The 15,720-nt window shown below is 40.6% G+C and overlaps 1 protein-coding gene across 8 annotated transcripts in view; it reads right to left on the bottom strand.

Annotated features, from left to right (window-relative positions):
• Window positions 1–15,720, bottom strand: part of NHSL1 (NHS like 1) — a 186,884-nt gene that overhangs the window by 16,949 nt on the left and 154,215 nt on the right. For 6 of the 8 annotated variants that reach the window (XM_054195848.1, XM_054195849.1, XM_054195851.1 and 3 more), the window contains exons 4-5: window positions 12,007–12,199; window positions 6,967–7,098 (exon numbers count right to left, since the gene is read on the bottom strand). In XM_054195848.1, the coding sequence (XP_054051823.1) occupies window positions 6,967–7,098; window positions 12,007–12,199 (325 nt within the window). The remainder of the gene's footprint in view (window positions 1–6,966; window positions 7,099–12,006; window positions 12,200–15,720) is intronic. The other 2 variants (XM_054195850.1, XM_054195852.1) reach the window with 1 other exon arrangement.

Raw genomic sequence — 15,720 nt, 5'->3', positions numbered from 1 at the left:
AGAAATCTGCAGGGAAAATGGTTAAAAAAAAAAACCTCAAAGGAACATTTAAGACTCGGGTATTCTCTTAAAATGTTGAGGGTTTTAAGATTGTTTTGTTTGCAATTTACGAATGCACTGTAAAACCCTCACTCGCTTCCACAGTAACACTGAAAAGCAAGGCTTTTCAAAAATGTTTAAAAATCAAACTGCCTTTGTTGGTACTGTAGCTAGAAGATGAACAATCCAGTTCTAAGGGAAGCTCTAAACCTTTAATGGACTATTACACTGAAAATGCTATGTCTCTCAGAAAACCTCTACTTGAATAAATAGCAGTCAGAAGTTACAAGATTTCTGCAACACCAAAATTCTGGAACTGAATCAGAGCTTTTAAAGAATGCCATCCACAAGTCCATCTAGTTGCAGGGGTAATGTCTGAGCAGACAGCAGCAAAAAATATTGCAGAACTGGACACCAGGTTACAGATGCTGAAAGATATGAAGTCAGAAGTCGCTGCAATTTGGTGCTACAATAAATGTGGCTGGAAGTAATTGATAATCATCTTGTCTGCATTTTATATTATCCTGTGTCCAGTAGCCCTGCAGCCAGTGCTGCGTCCACCACAGGAGACTTGTGTCTACACTCCCTTCTTCTTTATTGCACTACTTCTTGCTATGCTGAAAATGCAGAAGATACCTCTTCGGGCAAATGCTCTTCCCTAACGACATGTTCAGTGCCGACTCCAGCAGCAAGTAAAAAACACCCACAATCTGGAACAAGTGAAACATGCAACATATTTAACATCTCTTGCATGGAAGCAGAGATGTTCAAACGCATACCTCAGTTCCTGAACTATGCCCAAGATAGGCATATACAGGTTACACCAGTTTTCCCTGACTGGTAATTACTGGTGTTGCTCATTAGAGCTGACAGGGACTGAGACTGACTGCAAACTTGATGGAGAAAAGTGTCTGCACATAATCCCTAGGGCCGAGTACTAGCTACTAGAAGACTCCCTGTCTCCCTGGGACTCTGGCTGATCTGGTGGCACCAGCAACTTGCTTCAGAGAATCAGCAGAAAGGTCCTCTGCATTGAAATGAGCAAAGAAACAGAGGATTTGAGGGGACAAAAAGTATGTGCGTTGATATCACAAAGAACATGCTTGTTTCAACTAGTATATAGAAGTAATCTCTCTTCCCAAACTTCTGACTAATCATTTCTCCTATAAGCACTTAGTTCCTTTCATGTTCTGCTCATGCCCCCACCTAACAATCCTCCTCCATACCTGGTGACCTGGCCAAGTCACTCTGCAGGCACCACAACTTCAGTGCTACAAAACCTCCCAGAGATTCTTCATCTATTTCATGCTAGTACTTACACACCAAATGACTTTTAATAGACACTCAACAAGAAACAAACAAGTACATTGAGCTTATGGTAATTTTAAGGAATTTTCACTGTGCTCCATGAAGCATCTCAGAGGGTTGATCTCTCAGAGGGGAGAAAAGTATTGCAGAGAAATCTATGATACTTTTCAGTACTGCCAGCTAAAAAATATCCTGAATCCTTGCGTATATCACTGCCACCCTGAAAGGGAGAATTTTGATAAAAATATAAGGAATTAAATTTTTCTTTATTCTGTTCATTTCCCTAACTGAACAGCCTCTGGTAAAGATTGGATTCCTGGCATCACTGTCTTTCATCCCCCATTATCAAAAAGCAGATGATACGTACTTTGTAACACCCTGATCTCTAGATGAACAGTGCTGGAAACGTACAATGTTGAGAAACTACGGCTATGAAACCAGTATTAGTAAAAAGGCACAGTAACCCTGAAAAAGAGAGATTCTCTCCAAAGATTGTTAAAGTTGCAACTTGAAGCAGGATGCAGAATTACTTGGCTTTATCAGCTAGATATTTGTGTGGTACTTTTGTAGGACCTCTGGATATCTAGGACTCTTCTTACCTGTAGGACCTTATAACTTGAATGACTGGTAGTGCTGAAGGGACTAATTAGAAAAGAATATCAATTAAGAGGAGTCTTCAACAGAACAGCTGAGTTCCAAAAGATGAGAAGGACCTACATGCCCCTATGTTGCTGAGATGGAATTGTTTCCTCTAAGGCATGTCAAAGGAAAAGCTTCAGCAGTCCCAAATGATACCTGGGACACCAGGTGGTACCAACAAGGGATCTGAGATGTGCCACAAGACAGCACATGAGGGACTGACCATTCAGGTGTCAGTCATATTCATCCTGATACTGAGAGGAGGTCCTATAGATGACAACTTGTTCTGAGCTACTGAAAATGGGAGGCAGGAAAATAAGCTGAAGAAAAGCATGTGAGGTCATTCTGACCCTCTGAACTCTTTGGTTAGGAAGAAAAGAAAAAAGTAAATTGGGGGGAAGGAATCACAGAGCCAAAAAGACCCTTATTCTTCAAGGAAAGAACACACACAAAGCATAAAAGTGCTTTCACTTCAAGGAAAGTACACACAAAGCATAAAATTAGAAGACATTTTTTGAAAACTGAAAGCGGACAGAAACTTTCTCTTTGATGTCTGGCAGAAGAAGACATCAAAAGGTGGAAAACTTGAAGATGGTTTCCTCTCCCCTGCTTTAGTGAGGTAAGTTTATTTGGCAGATGAACTGTGGTGGAACCAATATCCAGGTGTGTGACCTGCTCCTCCAGCAAGACAGCGAGGGAGCCTGGGACACCAGAAGCTGTCTATCAGTGCCTGGGACTGCAGCAGTGCAAAGCTCTGCAGAAATACTCACAATCAGATAACTTGGTACCTTCGCAAAAGACAGTTAATCTGAGCCAAACCCTAGAGCACTGGTACAGAGAAGGGACCATGGAAACATGAAGGCATTTTGCTGTCTTTATTTCATCTGGAGAGTTGGAACATGTGAAGGAAGCTGAAGATAACCAAGAGCCAAGAAATGAGCGAAGCCTGCAACAGGTTCTCCCAGAGAGCTGCTCATCTCTACCAAACTTATGTTCAGGAATCATCTTCTTGCCTGAGGGAAGAATACTGGTTTGTATATAAGGTACCATCTGAAGAAGATAGCTAGAGGCGATGGATAAGGGCAATGCACAGCAGAGAAACTAAGATCACAGAAACTTGAAGTAAAATATAATCTCCAAGTTTCTTGCCCTTTCTGCAGTTTTGATCCAGCATTGACTCCATTAAATATATATATATATAATATTTATGTTCTGTAAGACAATTAAGGTAATTCAGAGGTACGCAAAACTGATTTTTTCACTGCTGTGTTTGGCAGAGAGAAACACTTTGCCTTCTCCTCCTACTTTAGTGTCACTTTGCTAAATAGTACTGAGAGGGTCCTGCTGTTAAAAAAAAAACCTGCTCAGAAAGTAACTGTCATCTCTAAACTGGTAGGCATCTCATATTCTTACTCTGTCTCAGAATCCCATTTATCACATCACATTCTTTTTATGCAGCATTTTTTAAGCGGAAGTTTCCAAGCTACTCAGAGAGACTGGTTCATCACTGGAAGACACCTGGGAAAACACAGCAGTATTACAATGCTCAAAAGTAAGAATGTTTAAAGATACTTTCAGCACATGGCTCATGGGTGCCGTTAGTGATTCCTTGCAGTACATTTGGCTAAATTCTAGGAGGGTACCACGGCCGCTGAACTCAGGCCAGCAATCAGCGCAGGCTTTCTCTTCTGTTTGGTCTTTTTCGTTCCAAAGGAGCCAAAGCAACCAGGGGAGAACCCCAGCAGCTTGGCCTGGCAGAAGCTCTTCCAAGCTCTCTTGTAAGAAATTAAAATAGTTCAAGCTTGGTTGAAGCTTTGAGGTTCTCTCAAGTTTCTGCTTCCTTCTGAAGAATAAACAAGAGGCAACAAGAATCTGCTGTATGTATTGGTTATTTAGCCTGCGCAAAGCAACTTTGGTGTACCAAGGGATTTTAATCTTTGTGTAAATATTATAGCCATTCACAGTAATGCTTTAGGGGAGAAACAAAGAGATTTATTCAGCTGAAACCACAGGGAGAATGTCAATAAGCACAATGCGATTGCTTGATTTGGAGTTTAGTCCGGATCCTTGTTCCGACCAAATGAACTGTGGAATGTTTTAAAACAACTCGTTGTTTGTTTTGGGACAGTGTAAGAGAAATAGGGAATGGAGAGCTACAGAAGTATTTGGGGAGTGACAGGGGAGAAAAGGCAGAAAGACCACTGAACAAGGATGGGGGAGACTTAATTCAGTCCCAGCCTTGCCAATGGCCTGGTGGGTGACTCTGGCTAAGTCACTTCACTGCACCATGCCTGGTTTCCCCACCTGTAAGATGAAGACACTGATAACTGTTCTCTTTTCAAGCACACTTTGTTGCTGGTGATGGAAAGCAATATGCTAACAGGATGGATACTGCCATCAGGGCATTTTCCTGGCATACATTTTGCTGTCTGGATGACATACGACCACCACAGAAGCAACATGAAGCTTCTCAGACAACTTCCACCATAGGGCAGATGGCTGAAGCCCTACATGCCTGCCCGTTGTGGGCCAGGGAACCGTCCAGAGAGAGCTCCTACAGTGAGATACTGCCAGCCCTGAAATTTCCGCAATTTAAAATAGGAGCCAAGGAAAACCTTCAAGCAGTGCAACATGAAATGTGCTCAGTACAGAGATGAAAGATGGAAATCAAGACCATAAAACCTGTCACCCTTAGCAAACAGATTGGCAAAAGTCACAAATTCCATTTAAGATATTAACTGAAGAATTCTTTTTAAGATAGCTGCCAACTGCATTCTCAGTTTATTCCACCAGGTAAACTACAGTTGATGTTTTCAAACATTAAAACTTGTCTGAAATGGTCATAAACATAACCTCGAAGGTTTGGAAATGCTGCTGGCAGGAAGCATTCTCCACCCAAGTACTGTTGTCACCCATTTCAAAATCCATGTGCCTGAAAGAGCGTCAGGAACCCCAACAAGTGACAAACAGTAGCATGGAACAAAACATTCTGCTTTGCTCTGCTTTTCTCTGCTATCTGCCCTCGAGGTAGGTCCTACACGTGTCAAAGATAATGTCCGTCGAAAACTATGACCTTGGTCTGTGTGTCATTTTCACAATACCACACTAGACTCAAGACCACTGTAACAACCCTAAAAATGAACATTTGAAGCGATGTCCTCTATCAGTTTTGCATTTAAGCAGCACAAGCATTTTTAAGGAGCACAAGTCATTTCATCTCAACACTAGACAAAGAGCAAAGCAATTTAGTTTAAAATGGAAGAAGGGAATGTAAAAAGTGTTCATTCTGAACAGATGAGAGAGGATGAGGGTTCTCCCTGCTATTCCTCAAACCAGCGGTAAACATGGTATCTGAGGGATTAGCCTCAGAGAGACCTAAACCAAGAGAAGGGAAATCTTTTGTTAAGGATAATTCAATAATGAGTTTTATGTAGCTTTGTTTCCAGCTTTGATCTTTGTTTGGTTAGAACAAACCTACTTTATTTTATTTAACTCTCAAGCTTGCTTATACTTGATTGCAAGGCTGATAAATGTGTTGATCTCTCTTAGGAAATAACAAATTCAAATTTTGACCTCCAGGAGGACTCCAGGTCTGGAAAGCGTCTCCTGCCAGGTGGGAGGCCCACTGTGGACAGTGAAGAGGGAGGAAGGGAACCCACACTACAAGGAAGAGTTCCCTATGGCAGGCACAAAACAGCATCCATCCCACAAGAAGAGACGGACGAAAATGCCTGGCAACTTTGGACAACTCTCAGAGCAGCAGTCAGAAATAAAATCATTATATGAGGTCCAAAGATAATAAAATTTAAAGCTGCCTAACTTTAGCTGTCCTAGCAGGGTAAGGGCAAGTGAATTTTCTTTCTTGAGGCAGAGGATTTGCATGGCAGGGCACTGTTTTATAACAGATGCCAAAGGAGCACAGTTCCACTCACAGGCTGCTCTTCGTATAGTTGCTGATTTCTTGTCTTTCTCCATACCTGTCCCTCTACCTCATTTCAAACCCACCCAGACAAGTGACATATTTTTGCTTCTGTTTCTGAAAAATCTAGATGAAGACCCAGTAATTGAAAACAAAAAAGAAAGAGATGCAAAATGCAAGGTAGTAAAACTTAAATGAAATCGTCAATATATGAGATGATTTCACATGTAAAACACCTAAAATTATATTCTGCCAGACTATTTTAAAGGACATTCTTCCTCTACTACAAAAACAGAGAAGGGGAACACAGTTTTATCTGTGAAGTTATCATTTGGGAAAAACTGAAAGATCTTTTTAAAAAATAAATAAGAATGACCAGATTTAAATCGGAGAGTTCTGCAAAATGTGCCTGAAAGATCTGCCAAAATTCAGACTGCTTTCTCAGCTTTGAATATCATGTATGCTACTAACTGTGAAAGAGGACAGCCTGAGGTACTGTAAATGTGACCGAGTAGGCATTTTTCCTTTGGAATATACGCAATAGCTAATGAGCCCATGTAAATTACTTCCAGTCAAATAACACTGATACTTAAGGGGTCGCCAATTAGATCTAAACTGAACTGGGAAATATACAGGTTTTTCACTGCTGATGCAACTCTCGGCATATTCGGGAAGGCATCCATGAATTGTTTTACTCCACCGAGTAATTATTTGCAAGCCAAAATTCCTGCCTACTTCAGTTTTGCTTCAGTGAACATCCTGGGGGAGTGGACGAAATCTCCAGGAAAGCATTAAAGACCAGAAACCTTACATCCCTGCAGATTTCCATTGTACCAGTACACCGTTTTCCAAACACCTTGTTCCCTTCAACAGATGGAAGTCACCAGATAAAAGACCCTAATTTCCAGATGCACAAGGTGGCAAGGAGGCACACACGTATTTGGAACTGTAATAGGCTATCAGACTGTATTGGTTTCATGAGCACTGGTAATGTTATTAGTTGAGTAATGATAAGCAGTGACAATGAACAGTGGATGGAATACAGTTCTGATGAGCCATACCTAGCTCCTTTTGTATGTTGTCAGGGATTCCTGTAATAGTCTTTCTCCTTTTGACTTTCTTCGGCCGTCTTACCACCGTGTCTGTGTAAATTAGAGACCGCCGAATGCTGGCTTGGCGGTCGAAATTCTCCCCTAATACACAGTAGAACAAGCAAAGCAACATTACTTCCAAGCACGCTGACATCATGCACTTTCTTCCACTAGTTTTGTTGTAGAAATGGAAAAAAAGGCATTAATAAATGATGTTAGCTTGGTCCTACACTGAAGGAAGATACAGCATATCGTCACAGTAAGGCTTTAGACACACATATCCGTTACATAGTACTGCAGGTTTTACATGGAGTTTTGACTTCCTGAGCCCAGTTCAGGCCTGCTCAGAGCAGCTCTAATTCTACAAGTGAACAGAATCCTTGCTTGAATTTGGCCCTTTGTGGTTTTTGTGTGTGGTTGTTGCTATTTTTAAAGTAACGAGCTGCAGAAAAAGCAAATCTGCTCATGAAAATGAAAGATCACAATGGTTTATCCAGGAACAGACATTGCTATTGGCAACAGCTATTACAACTTCTTTGCACAGCTCCGTCATTAAATCACACAAGACACTTCTTTTTCATTCCAAGTTGCTCTGGACCTGTCAAGTGTACCACATTTCTGGTGGCGATCTTTTAACATGAATACAAATAAGTACTACGGAGCATGCAGAGATCAAACTGATCTTGTGGTCTCATAAATATTTCAGTCAGAGTGGAAGCTGCTTAAAATTGAAACTTTATAAATTATTATTAAAATATACAATGGCAAGAGCTGAAGAAATGTGTATGTAAGTGCATGTTGCCAGACAAAGCCTTATGATGACCATGTGCTGTATCATAATGGGACCCAGAAGCAACACTATCATTAAGGTTGAGCAGCTTTTCTTTAGGAATTCACTTTTGTTTAGAGGTGTATAATTTGGTCATTTTACTAGTAGCAAGATAAAACTTGCCCTATAGATGGTGAGCTGATTCTCTGTAATTCTCTGTCACTTCTAAAAATCTACCACCCCCCGCATCTCACACGTAAGTTCCCTTTTTAGAAGTTAAAGCATTTTAAAGCACTACTAAATGTCCTTTAGATGATCCACTTAAAACTTAAATGTCAAAAAAACGGAATATACATGCTTATGTTTTTTGCCTTGTACACTTTTTTTGAAAATTGATGACCAAATTATTTACCTCTAAAAAGTGATTAATGCATAGTAACTAATATGTCATAAATATTACCCCTGGCTGACTACACATCAGTATGATGCGTGTCGTGCAAATAGCATAGAAAACCTTATTACCTCTGTAACAGTTAAAGATACAGTCATATATTAAAGTATAGCATGTGGACTTGTGAAAATGCAAGGAAAAAATGTAGCAGTTTAATACACCATATCGTAAATACAAAGACTCTGACTCTGTTTGACCGGAGCCTTGTGCTCCGTTGGGCCACGCTCATGCTAAGCAGAATCCTTGCAAGCTCCAAAGAAGTGCCAGTTTCATCTGAGTTTCAGGTTGACTGAAGTCAGGGCATATTAAGGGAGGAGGAAGCCCATGGGATCTATGACATTTAGAGCTATAGATCCCACAGGCTTAGTAGAAGTCCTAAAATATTGAGACAGACTATCCACTGTCTGGGGCATTACCAATATTACGATGTGAGGACCTTTATGGGGTCAGGGTCAGGACCATTAGATAATCCTGCCATGCAAGATAATAATAATTCTAGCCACATTATAACAAATCCAAAGAATTTGAAGGAGAACGTTTTCCATCTCTGAACATATCTTTATCCATTCAAAGGCAAACAATTATGCCTGAGATGGTGAGTTGCAAGGAAATTAAAATACAGCTTTGAATGCCCTGGAATAAAACGTAAGTGGTAAGTAGAGGGTGCAAACAAGGACAGAGTCTTTTACATGAAGCCTCAGACAGCACAAACAGGATGACCATGGGGAAATGTTACTGTGTCAGCTGATCCCCAGTAACTTCTTTCCCCTGAACTACCCAAGAGCTAACTCAACCAATCCAGCTTCAATGGCTTTTGATACACAAAGGCTTTTTGAAAGCCACTGTGCAAATTTGTAGAATTTCAAAGTAGCAGCTTCAATAAATTCCAACAAGCAAAATCGGAACATCTCAGTCTTTTCTCCTTTTCTCATTATCATCTTTTTTTTTTTTTTAGAAAATATTGATGTTAACATGAAATATATTTTGTGGATTTAAGGTTACTTTTCTCCTTCTGTCACAGGTTTGTAACAAATCACCTAAGCATTCCTCATACAGTTTACTCTGTTTTTCCCTCATACAGTTTACTTAGTTTTTTTGGATTCACTGAAAATATTTAAGTATGTGCTTAAATCTCACAAAAATCAGTCAAGCCAGACTCAAGCAAATGCTTAAATGTTTTGCAGGATCCAGCCTGGCGCTGATCACCTCCACCATCACCAGACTCCTCCATCTGGAAAGAAAGTTAGTTCCAGAAAACCCACAAGAGCAGACACCGTTACACATCTTTTAACCCACCGGATACCTAAAAGCAAAGACTGGCCACCACTGAAAACTGAGCCCCAACCCCTTCCCAGGCCAGAATAAGCTCAGCCCAGGCACTCCCAAAGACTGAAACTCCTTCCAAATCTGGACATCTAGTCAGCAGCTTGTCAGCCTAATGCAATGCCCCTGTGCATCTGGGCTGTCCAACAGATTTTTACTACTACTGTATTAGTTGCAATCTGCTCACCGAAGAGCCCCGAAAGCTACACTTGGGGAGCATTTGTTGCACAGCCACTTGAGAGGTCACTGCAGCAGAATCATTACTAGTGCACTGCTGAAAATGCTGTCAGTTGCCAGCAGCCTCTTTGGAGGTTAACCTTTTATTTCATGCCAGGAGTAATAAATGGGAAGGTTTTCGACCTCTCTTCTGGGAGAATGAGAAAAAGAGCAAGGAAAGGAAAAAGCCAAATCAAAACAGAACCCGGTGACAGTTCATTCCACGGCACATTGAACAAACAGCACCGAATTTTTGGTCTCTCTTTTCCTGCCTCGTGCAGTAACATAAGGAACTTCACAAAATAAAATTACTCGGCGTGTGGGAGGGCAGAGGAGGGGAGCAGATTGTGACTTTTTAAAGAGAACAAGGACAGCAGCTTTTTTTGAGTCTTGTGTGTGGATTGTAGTCTGTTACTGTTGCTTGCCTTGTTGCACAGTAGTAATATAATTATTCCAAGGGAAAGGAAACAGTGGATCCCAGAGACCAGTCCATATACTGCAACAGCAGTCTTTCTTCACTGCCCTCCCTTTCTATCCCTTCCAATTACTTTGTTTGTACCGGAATAAAGGCTCAACAGCACACTCCAGAAAGGTGAGGTGTAATACGCATGTGCATTACTTTTATCAGAAAAGTTGAGAACCAATGAGTTTGCTGAGTACAAACCAAACAATTCAGGGGACACAACGTTTGCTTCACCAGTCAAATTAAGCTGGTTGAAGTCACAAGCGTAATTTATCCAAACATGGTAACGATCCCAGTGACACTGAATTAAATCTATGAGGGTTATTTGATCTCTTTTACCTCATTTTTTCCCCCCATCTGTTTACTTCCCCCATACGTTTTCAATACGCAGGGTCATTATATCAAACTGCAGATTACTTTTTCTGTGAGTATACCCTGTTCCTGCTGTTGCGATATCTAAACCCTGCTCAAGCTTATCAATTATGTCAGATTATCCGTTGTTTCCATAACTTGGCCTGTATCCTATATTCCCTAGATAATGCCAACTGGTCTAGTAACATTTTGGCATTGCATTTATTTTCCTTCTATTAATTTTCCAGAGGTGGGGTGTTTGTAATTTTCTGTTGTTTTCATGCTGTTTATTTCAAATATTTTCTGCTATTTATTTAAGGAAACATCTATTGTTCATTTCTCAGAGCTCCCTAATGTTTGTCACAGAAGTACTGCTTCTATGCTGTTTAAATAGTATCAAATAATACTATTTAAAATACTAGTTTATAAAAATATAGGTGAAAAAATTATTTGTAGTTACGCAGGGAAAGAGAACACCTAATTTACTTTCGAAACAAAACCAAACATTGCAAGCTATTGATTGTAAGAGGGAGCATAGAGCCAGAGCGCGCCATATGGCATCTGAAATAAATTGGATATTGAATATCATCCTAGTTTTGGCAGGCAAACGGTCAGTTATTTGAATTAACTAATAACAGACAATCTTGATACGGTGCAGAAAAAGAGGGATTATTAAATTGAAGTGATAATTCAGCCTTTCACAGAAATTCTGTTTACACACAACGAAGTATCTATTCAGCATTAGGCTTTAACATAATTTAACTCCCACAGAGTCGGAGCTCCGCAACTGCAAAACCAAAGAGCGTTTTCAAAATGAAAAGTTAATACACAAGTTCATAACAAGAAAATGTGGACTACTGTCATGTTAAGTAGAGTGTCTTACCAAAAGTCTTGCTCAAAGACATAGTCCCATTAGCTTTTGCTGTTCTTACCCTGCTCTCCTTGTCACCTAAACCTCTTGTCAATAAAAATAACACCCTAGAGCTCCTTTTCTTGAATTTTGTAGTATTTAGTCTTTGGAACACAGAAGTCCCTGATAACCTTCCTTACATAAAATTCCTAGAAGAAAATCCTGAAATATCATTAGCATTGCATAAAACACAATTTTCCATTATAGATTTTCAGTGCAGTCCACAGAAAAACAGCTATTTATTAATTCTCTTCTTGCATTTCATGAATATCTAATGCTGTTTCAAGCCCACGCTATGTAGAACATCTTCATTAATGATCATTTTAAGGGATTTTGAGGTTTTTCCACATTAAGTTCAGAGACGAACTAGTAAACACAAAACACTGTTTTCACAGAAACGTGCAATAAGTAATCTAAAATTCATGCATCAAATATATGAGTGTCAAAATACTATCCAACTGTATGATCCCTTTTTATCCCTTCCCTCCCTCATCAGTATAATGTAATTACTGAAATTAAAAGCCTACCAGTCACATTAATAGGAACCACATCTGTTTGGACTGCCTGTGCTTGTTGTCGCATTTTCTCTTCTGGCGTTGGCAGTGGGAGTGACTTAGTCCAGTTGGTTTGTGTGTTGATATCTGACAACTCATTTGAAACTGGAGTTTTAGGCCTTTTGATAGTAATAAGCTTTTCTTCTTCCGGGGAAGAGACGGGACACTACAAACAGAAATACAAGCGACAATGTAAATTCAGTACAAAAAAAAAAAAAGGCAGGACTATGGTATTACGAAGGTATTGCTGCTGCTTTCGGCACGACTGCTTGTGGAGCAAAAAGCAGTCTCACAAATATCGCACTTTGACCTACAAAAGAGTGATTTAAAAAAAAAAAACCAACACACAACAAAACACTTGGATTGTATTTATACAAAACACCCGATCAGTCTAAGCAACATATACCAATGAGAGAGAAACGAGTGGTCTTGAGCAGCGCAAAGCACAGTAACTCATTATCTTACACACTGACATTATCCCTGGAGTGATTAACCCCTCCCAGTGCCCTATTAGGAAAATGAGACTGGAGCACTGCTTTGCTCTCGCTGCGCTAGGTTGTAAGGATGCGTAAGGTCTCAGCAAGAAGCCTATTTTGAAGAGAGGCGTTTTGGGAGAGCTCAGTAAAAGAACCAGCCAACGCACTCTAGAAAACCATCAGTCACAAATCAGTGTGGCAGCAAAAGTAACTGTGTTTTGGCCTTGGAGAAACGCATGCCACAGTGTAGGGGTTCATTTTGCTCTTTTTTTCAGGGATGAAGCAGATAATATTAATAGCCACAGTACTAGTCCATGGCAAACCCCAAGGACAGGCAGGTTCAGGGCATGCAGAAGACATCACTGGGGCTTCTAGCAGGTGGTCACAAACTCCAGGCTGGGAGAAGCAGCCTTCTCTCCTCCCAGCTTGTGCCAGCAAGGCACCCCAGGGAATCCCAGAAGCAGGAGAGGAAGACCTGGAGGAAAACCAACCTCTGCCTCCTCCTGTCCCCAGGCAAAAGAGAGAGGAAAACCATGAAAGAGGAGTTGGGTAGGAGCTGCAGCACCAGCAGAGATACCTCTGCAGCCTCCCGACCCCTTTGCTTCAGGGGTGTTTGCTTGGGCTGCTCGGCACAATGGACCTCCCTCTGCCACCAGACCGGAGTTACAGTCCTTCCCGCCTTTGCTTTATTCCTCTCTCCCTTCGGAGAGCAGATTACTACCCAAAATAGAGCTGTCAGTACTGGATCACTGCCTCTCACGGTAGTTACTCCCTTGCTGCTGTACACAGGCATAGAAAGAAACATCACAGCTCCTTATAACAGATGGATTTCTTTTTTTATTAGTATGGGTTTTCAGTCTAAGCGATATGTTTTCTTTCGAAGCTGAGTGCTATACAAAAGACATGCCCAGACACTGTGCTTGCAACCACTGTTTATCATTTCTGATTTTAATGTTCTTCCTGTTACCATGAGGAGTTCCCACTGTTTATAAATAAATAGCCATTTATTTATCTTACTATGCCTCAACTCTACATTCTAAAGGACAGGGCTCAACATTTTATTTAATAAAAAATAAAAATAAAAGCAACTTCCAGGCAAAAAGTAAAACAATCGAAAAGTAAAATACCTTCACATGGTAATAAAAAAAAATTTTCAGGCAATGAAATTATTACTAATATCATTCTGTGGTTTGGAACCACACTTTGAAATGTGGCAGCTTTTCTTCAAGGAAACAATCCATTTTAGTCAGTCTTAGGTTTCTTTACTAGGGAGGCTGTGACAGGGACAGATGCTGCTCTGTAGGAAAGGGCTCAGCCCTGTGAAAGCCCCAGCAATTCTTTCAATACAAACTTCTTGGAGGACCAGAATTTTTCAGGCCCGCATTGTTTCTAAAAGGCTCTTAAACCATTTCTATAAAAATATAATGTGAATGCTTATCTTTTTAGGAGTGTGTGTATATACACTATTTATACATATAAAACAGTGTGGGCACACATACGTACCTATACACAAACACAAGGACTTCCTCACCTCAAATTGCTCAAATTTATAAAATCCTCAACTAACTTAAGCAATCTGGGAGAGAATTGCCATTGCAGAAGGGAAAGCTGCCTCCAGGCCATGCTTCCCCCCGCCCCCCGTTTTGTTTAAAAAGAGCTGGGAGAGAGAGAAGACCTTGTAAGGAATGTGGCACGGGCGTGCTAGCCCCGTGCCACAGTGGGCAGGTGTGGAGTCATCGGGGGTTGAGGCAGAAAAATATCTGTTTCACCCTTCTACAAAGGGCTTTTCTCCTGCCTGAATCGGGGCACTGAGGGAGATGCCTCAAGCCTGGTTTTGCGTTTGTGTGGGGTGAAGATGAGCTCCAGTGACCTTCAGGTGCTCTGCTTGGTTGGTACTGTCAGCATCAATATCTGTCACACTCAGACTGTACCGCAGTGCCAGGTCTCAGCTGTCATACAGCAGCCACCAGGGGCTACTCCAATATGTCAAGTGACAGAGATACTGTCTACAAAGCCACCATTCCTCTTCAAGGAAATTACCCAAACCAAGCAGAACCCTTTTTCCATTACAGTATATGAACAGATAGAAAAACTGAAGAACTGAAGCATCTACTACAAGGAAAGCCTAGTTATCCAAAAAAAATATGGAGCAACAATCACAAATTTTGCAGAATTAAAAGTTGAGAAAATTTGGGACAGATGGAGGAAGATGGACAGAAATGAATCAGCCCAGTGAGCATATAACGAATTCAAAGCAATTGAAAACCCAATCATGCAGTTGAGGTCAAAGCACTGTGTCAGTGAGAACGATTTTCTGCCATAGGACAGTGGTGTGTACTTCTACAAAATAATTTATTTTGTGTGTATAAAATATATATATATATAAAAAGATATATTTATGTGTACTTCTACAAAGTAACTTAGTGAAAGAGTTGTAGGCGGTGTTGGGTATAGGAAGAAATGCTCACGTTTCACCTGGAGGTACACTTTCCATGGTTCCTGGATACGCATGACATTCTCTAATTATTATATAGTCTTTCTTCCAAAGTACTCACAATGATAGTGGTATATTTACTCAGTTCTGTGACGTGAAGATACTTTTAAGGGGCATGACAGTCACACACAGCTTTATGGCACACAGAGGAAAAAAAGCAGCTCATCTTTCAGCTTTCTTCACGTAGAAATTATTTACCTCTATAATCAGGATGAAAATAGGGATTTACATATTTTTAGCAAACATTCACAAATTTACAACACAGAAGCTTGCTGGTAGATGCAGTGAATTGCGGCCGTATAACAGGAAAGTCTTCTCAACTAAGGTCTGTTACGTCAGAAAAGGAACTGGACTAAGCAGTACTTTGAGATTATGTATCTGCTTAGCAAAGCTGATCATAAACACTATGTTCATAAGAGAAGAGAGAGCACGTGTCCCATTTTTAAAGCGTCTTTGATTCATAATAGCTTTACTGCTAAAATGGCCAAATTTCTGTGCAACGGGATATTTCGTGATCTCCTCAGGAAAATTCTTTGGAATTCGTCCTTTTTAACAGACCAGGGAAGAGGGAAAGGTGGGATGGGAAGTGAAAGCAACAGCCTTGGACCTTGCAGTGTTTCCACAAACAGGCATTAGAGGGGAAAAAGCATGAACTTTCAAATGGGGGTTGAAATGAGAATCCAGTAGAGAAATGGCCTATAAATACCCTAGAGACAA

The sequence above is a fragment of the Rissa tridactyla genome, chromosome 3 (assembly GCF_028500815.1).
Source record: "Rissa tridactyla isolate bRisTri1 chromosome 3, bRisTri1.patW.cur.20221130, whole genome shotgun sequence".
Lineage (NCBI taxonomy): Eukaryota > Metazoa > Chordata > Aves > Charadriiformes > Laridae > Rissa > Rissa tridactyla.
This window is presented reverse-complemented; position numbering and strand designations above follow the sequence as displayed.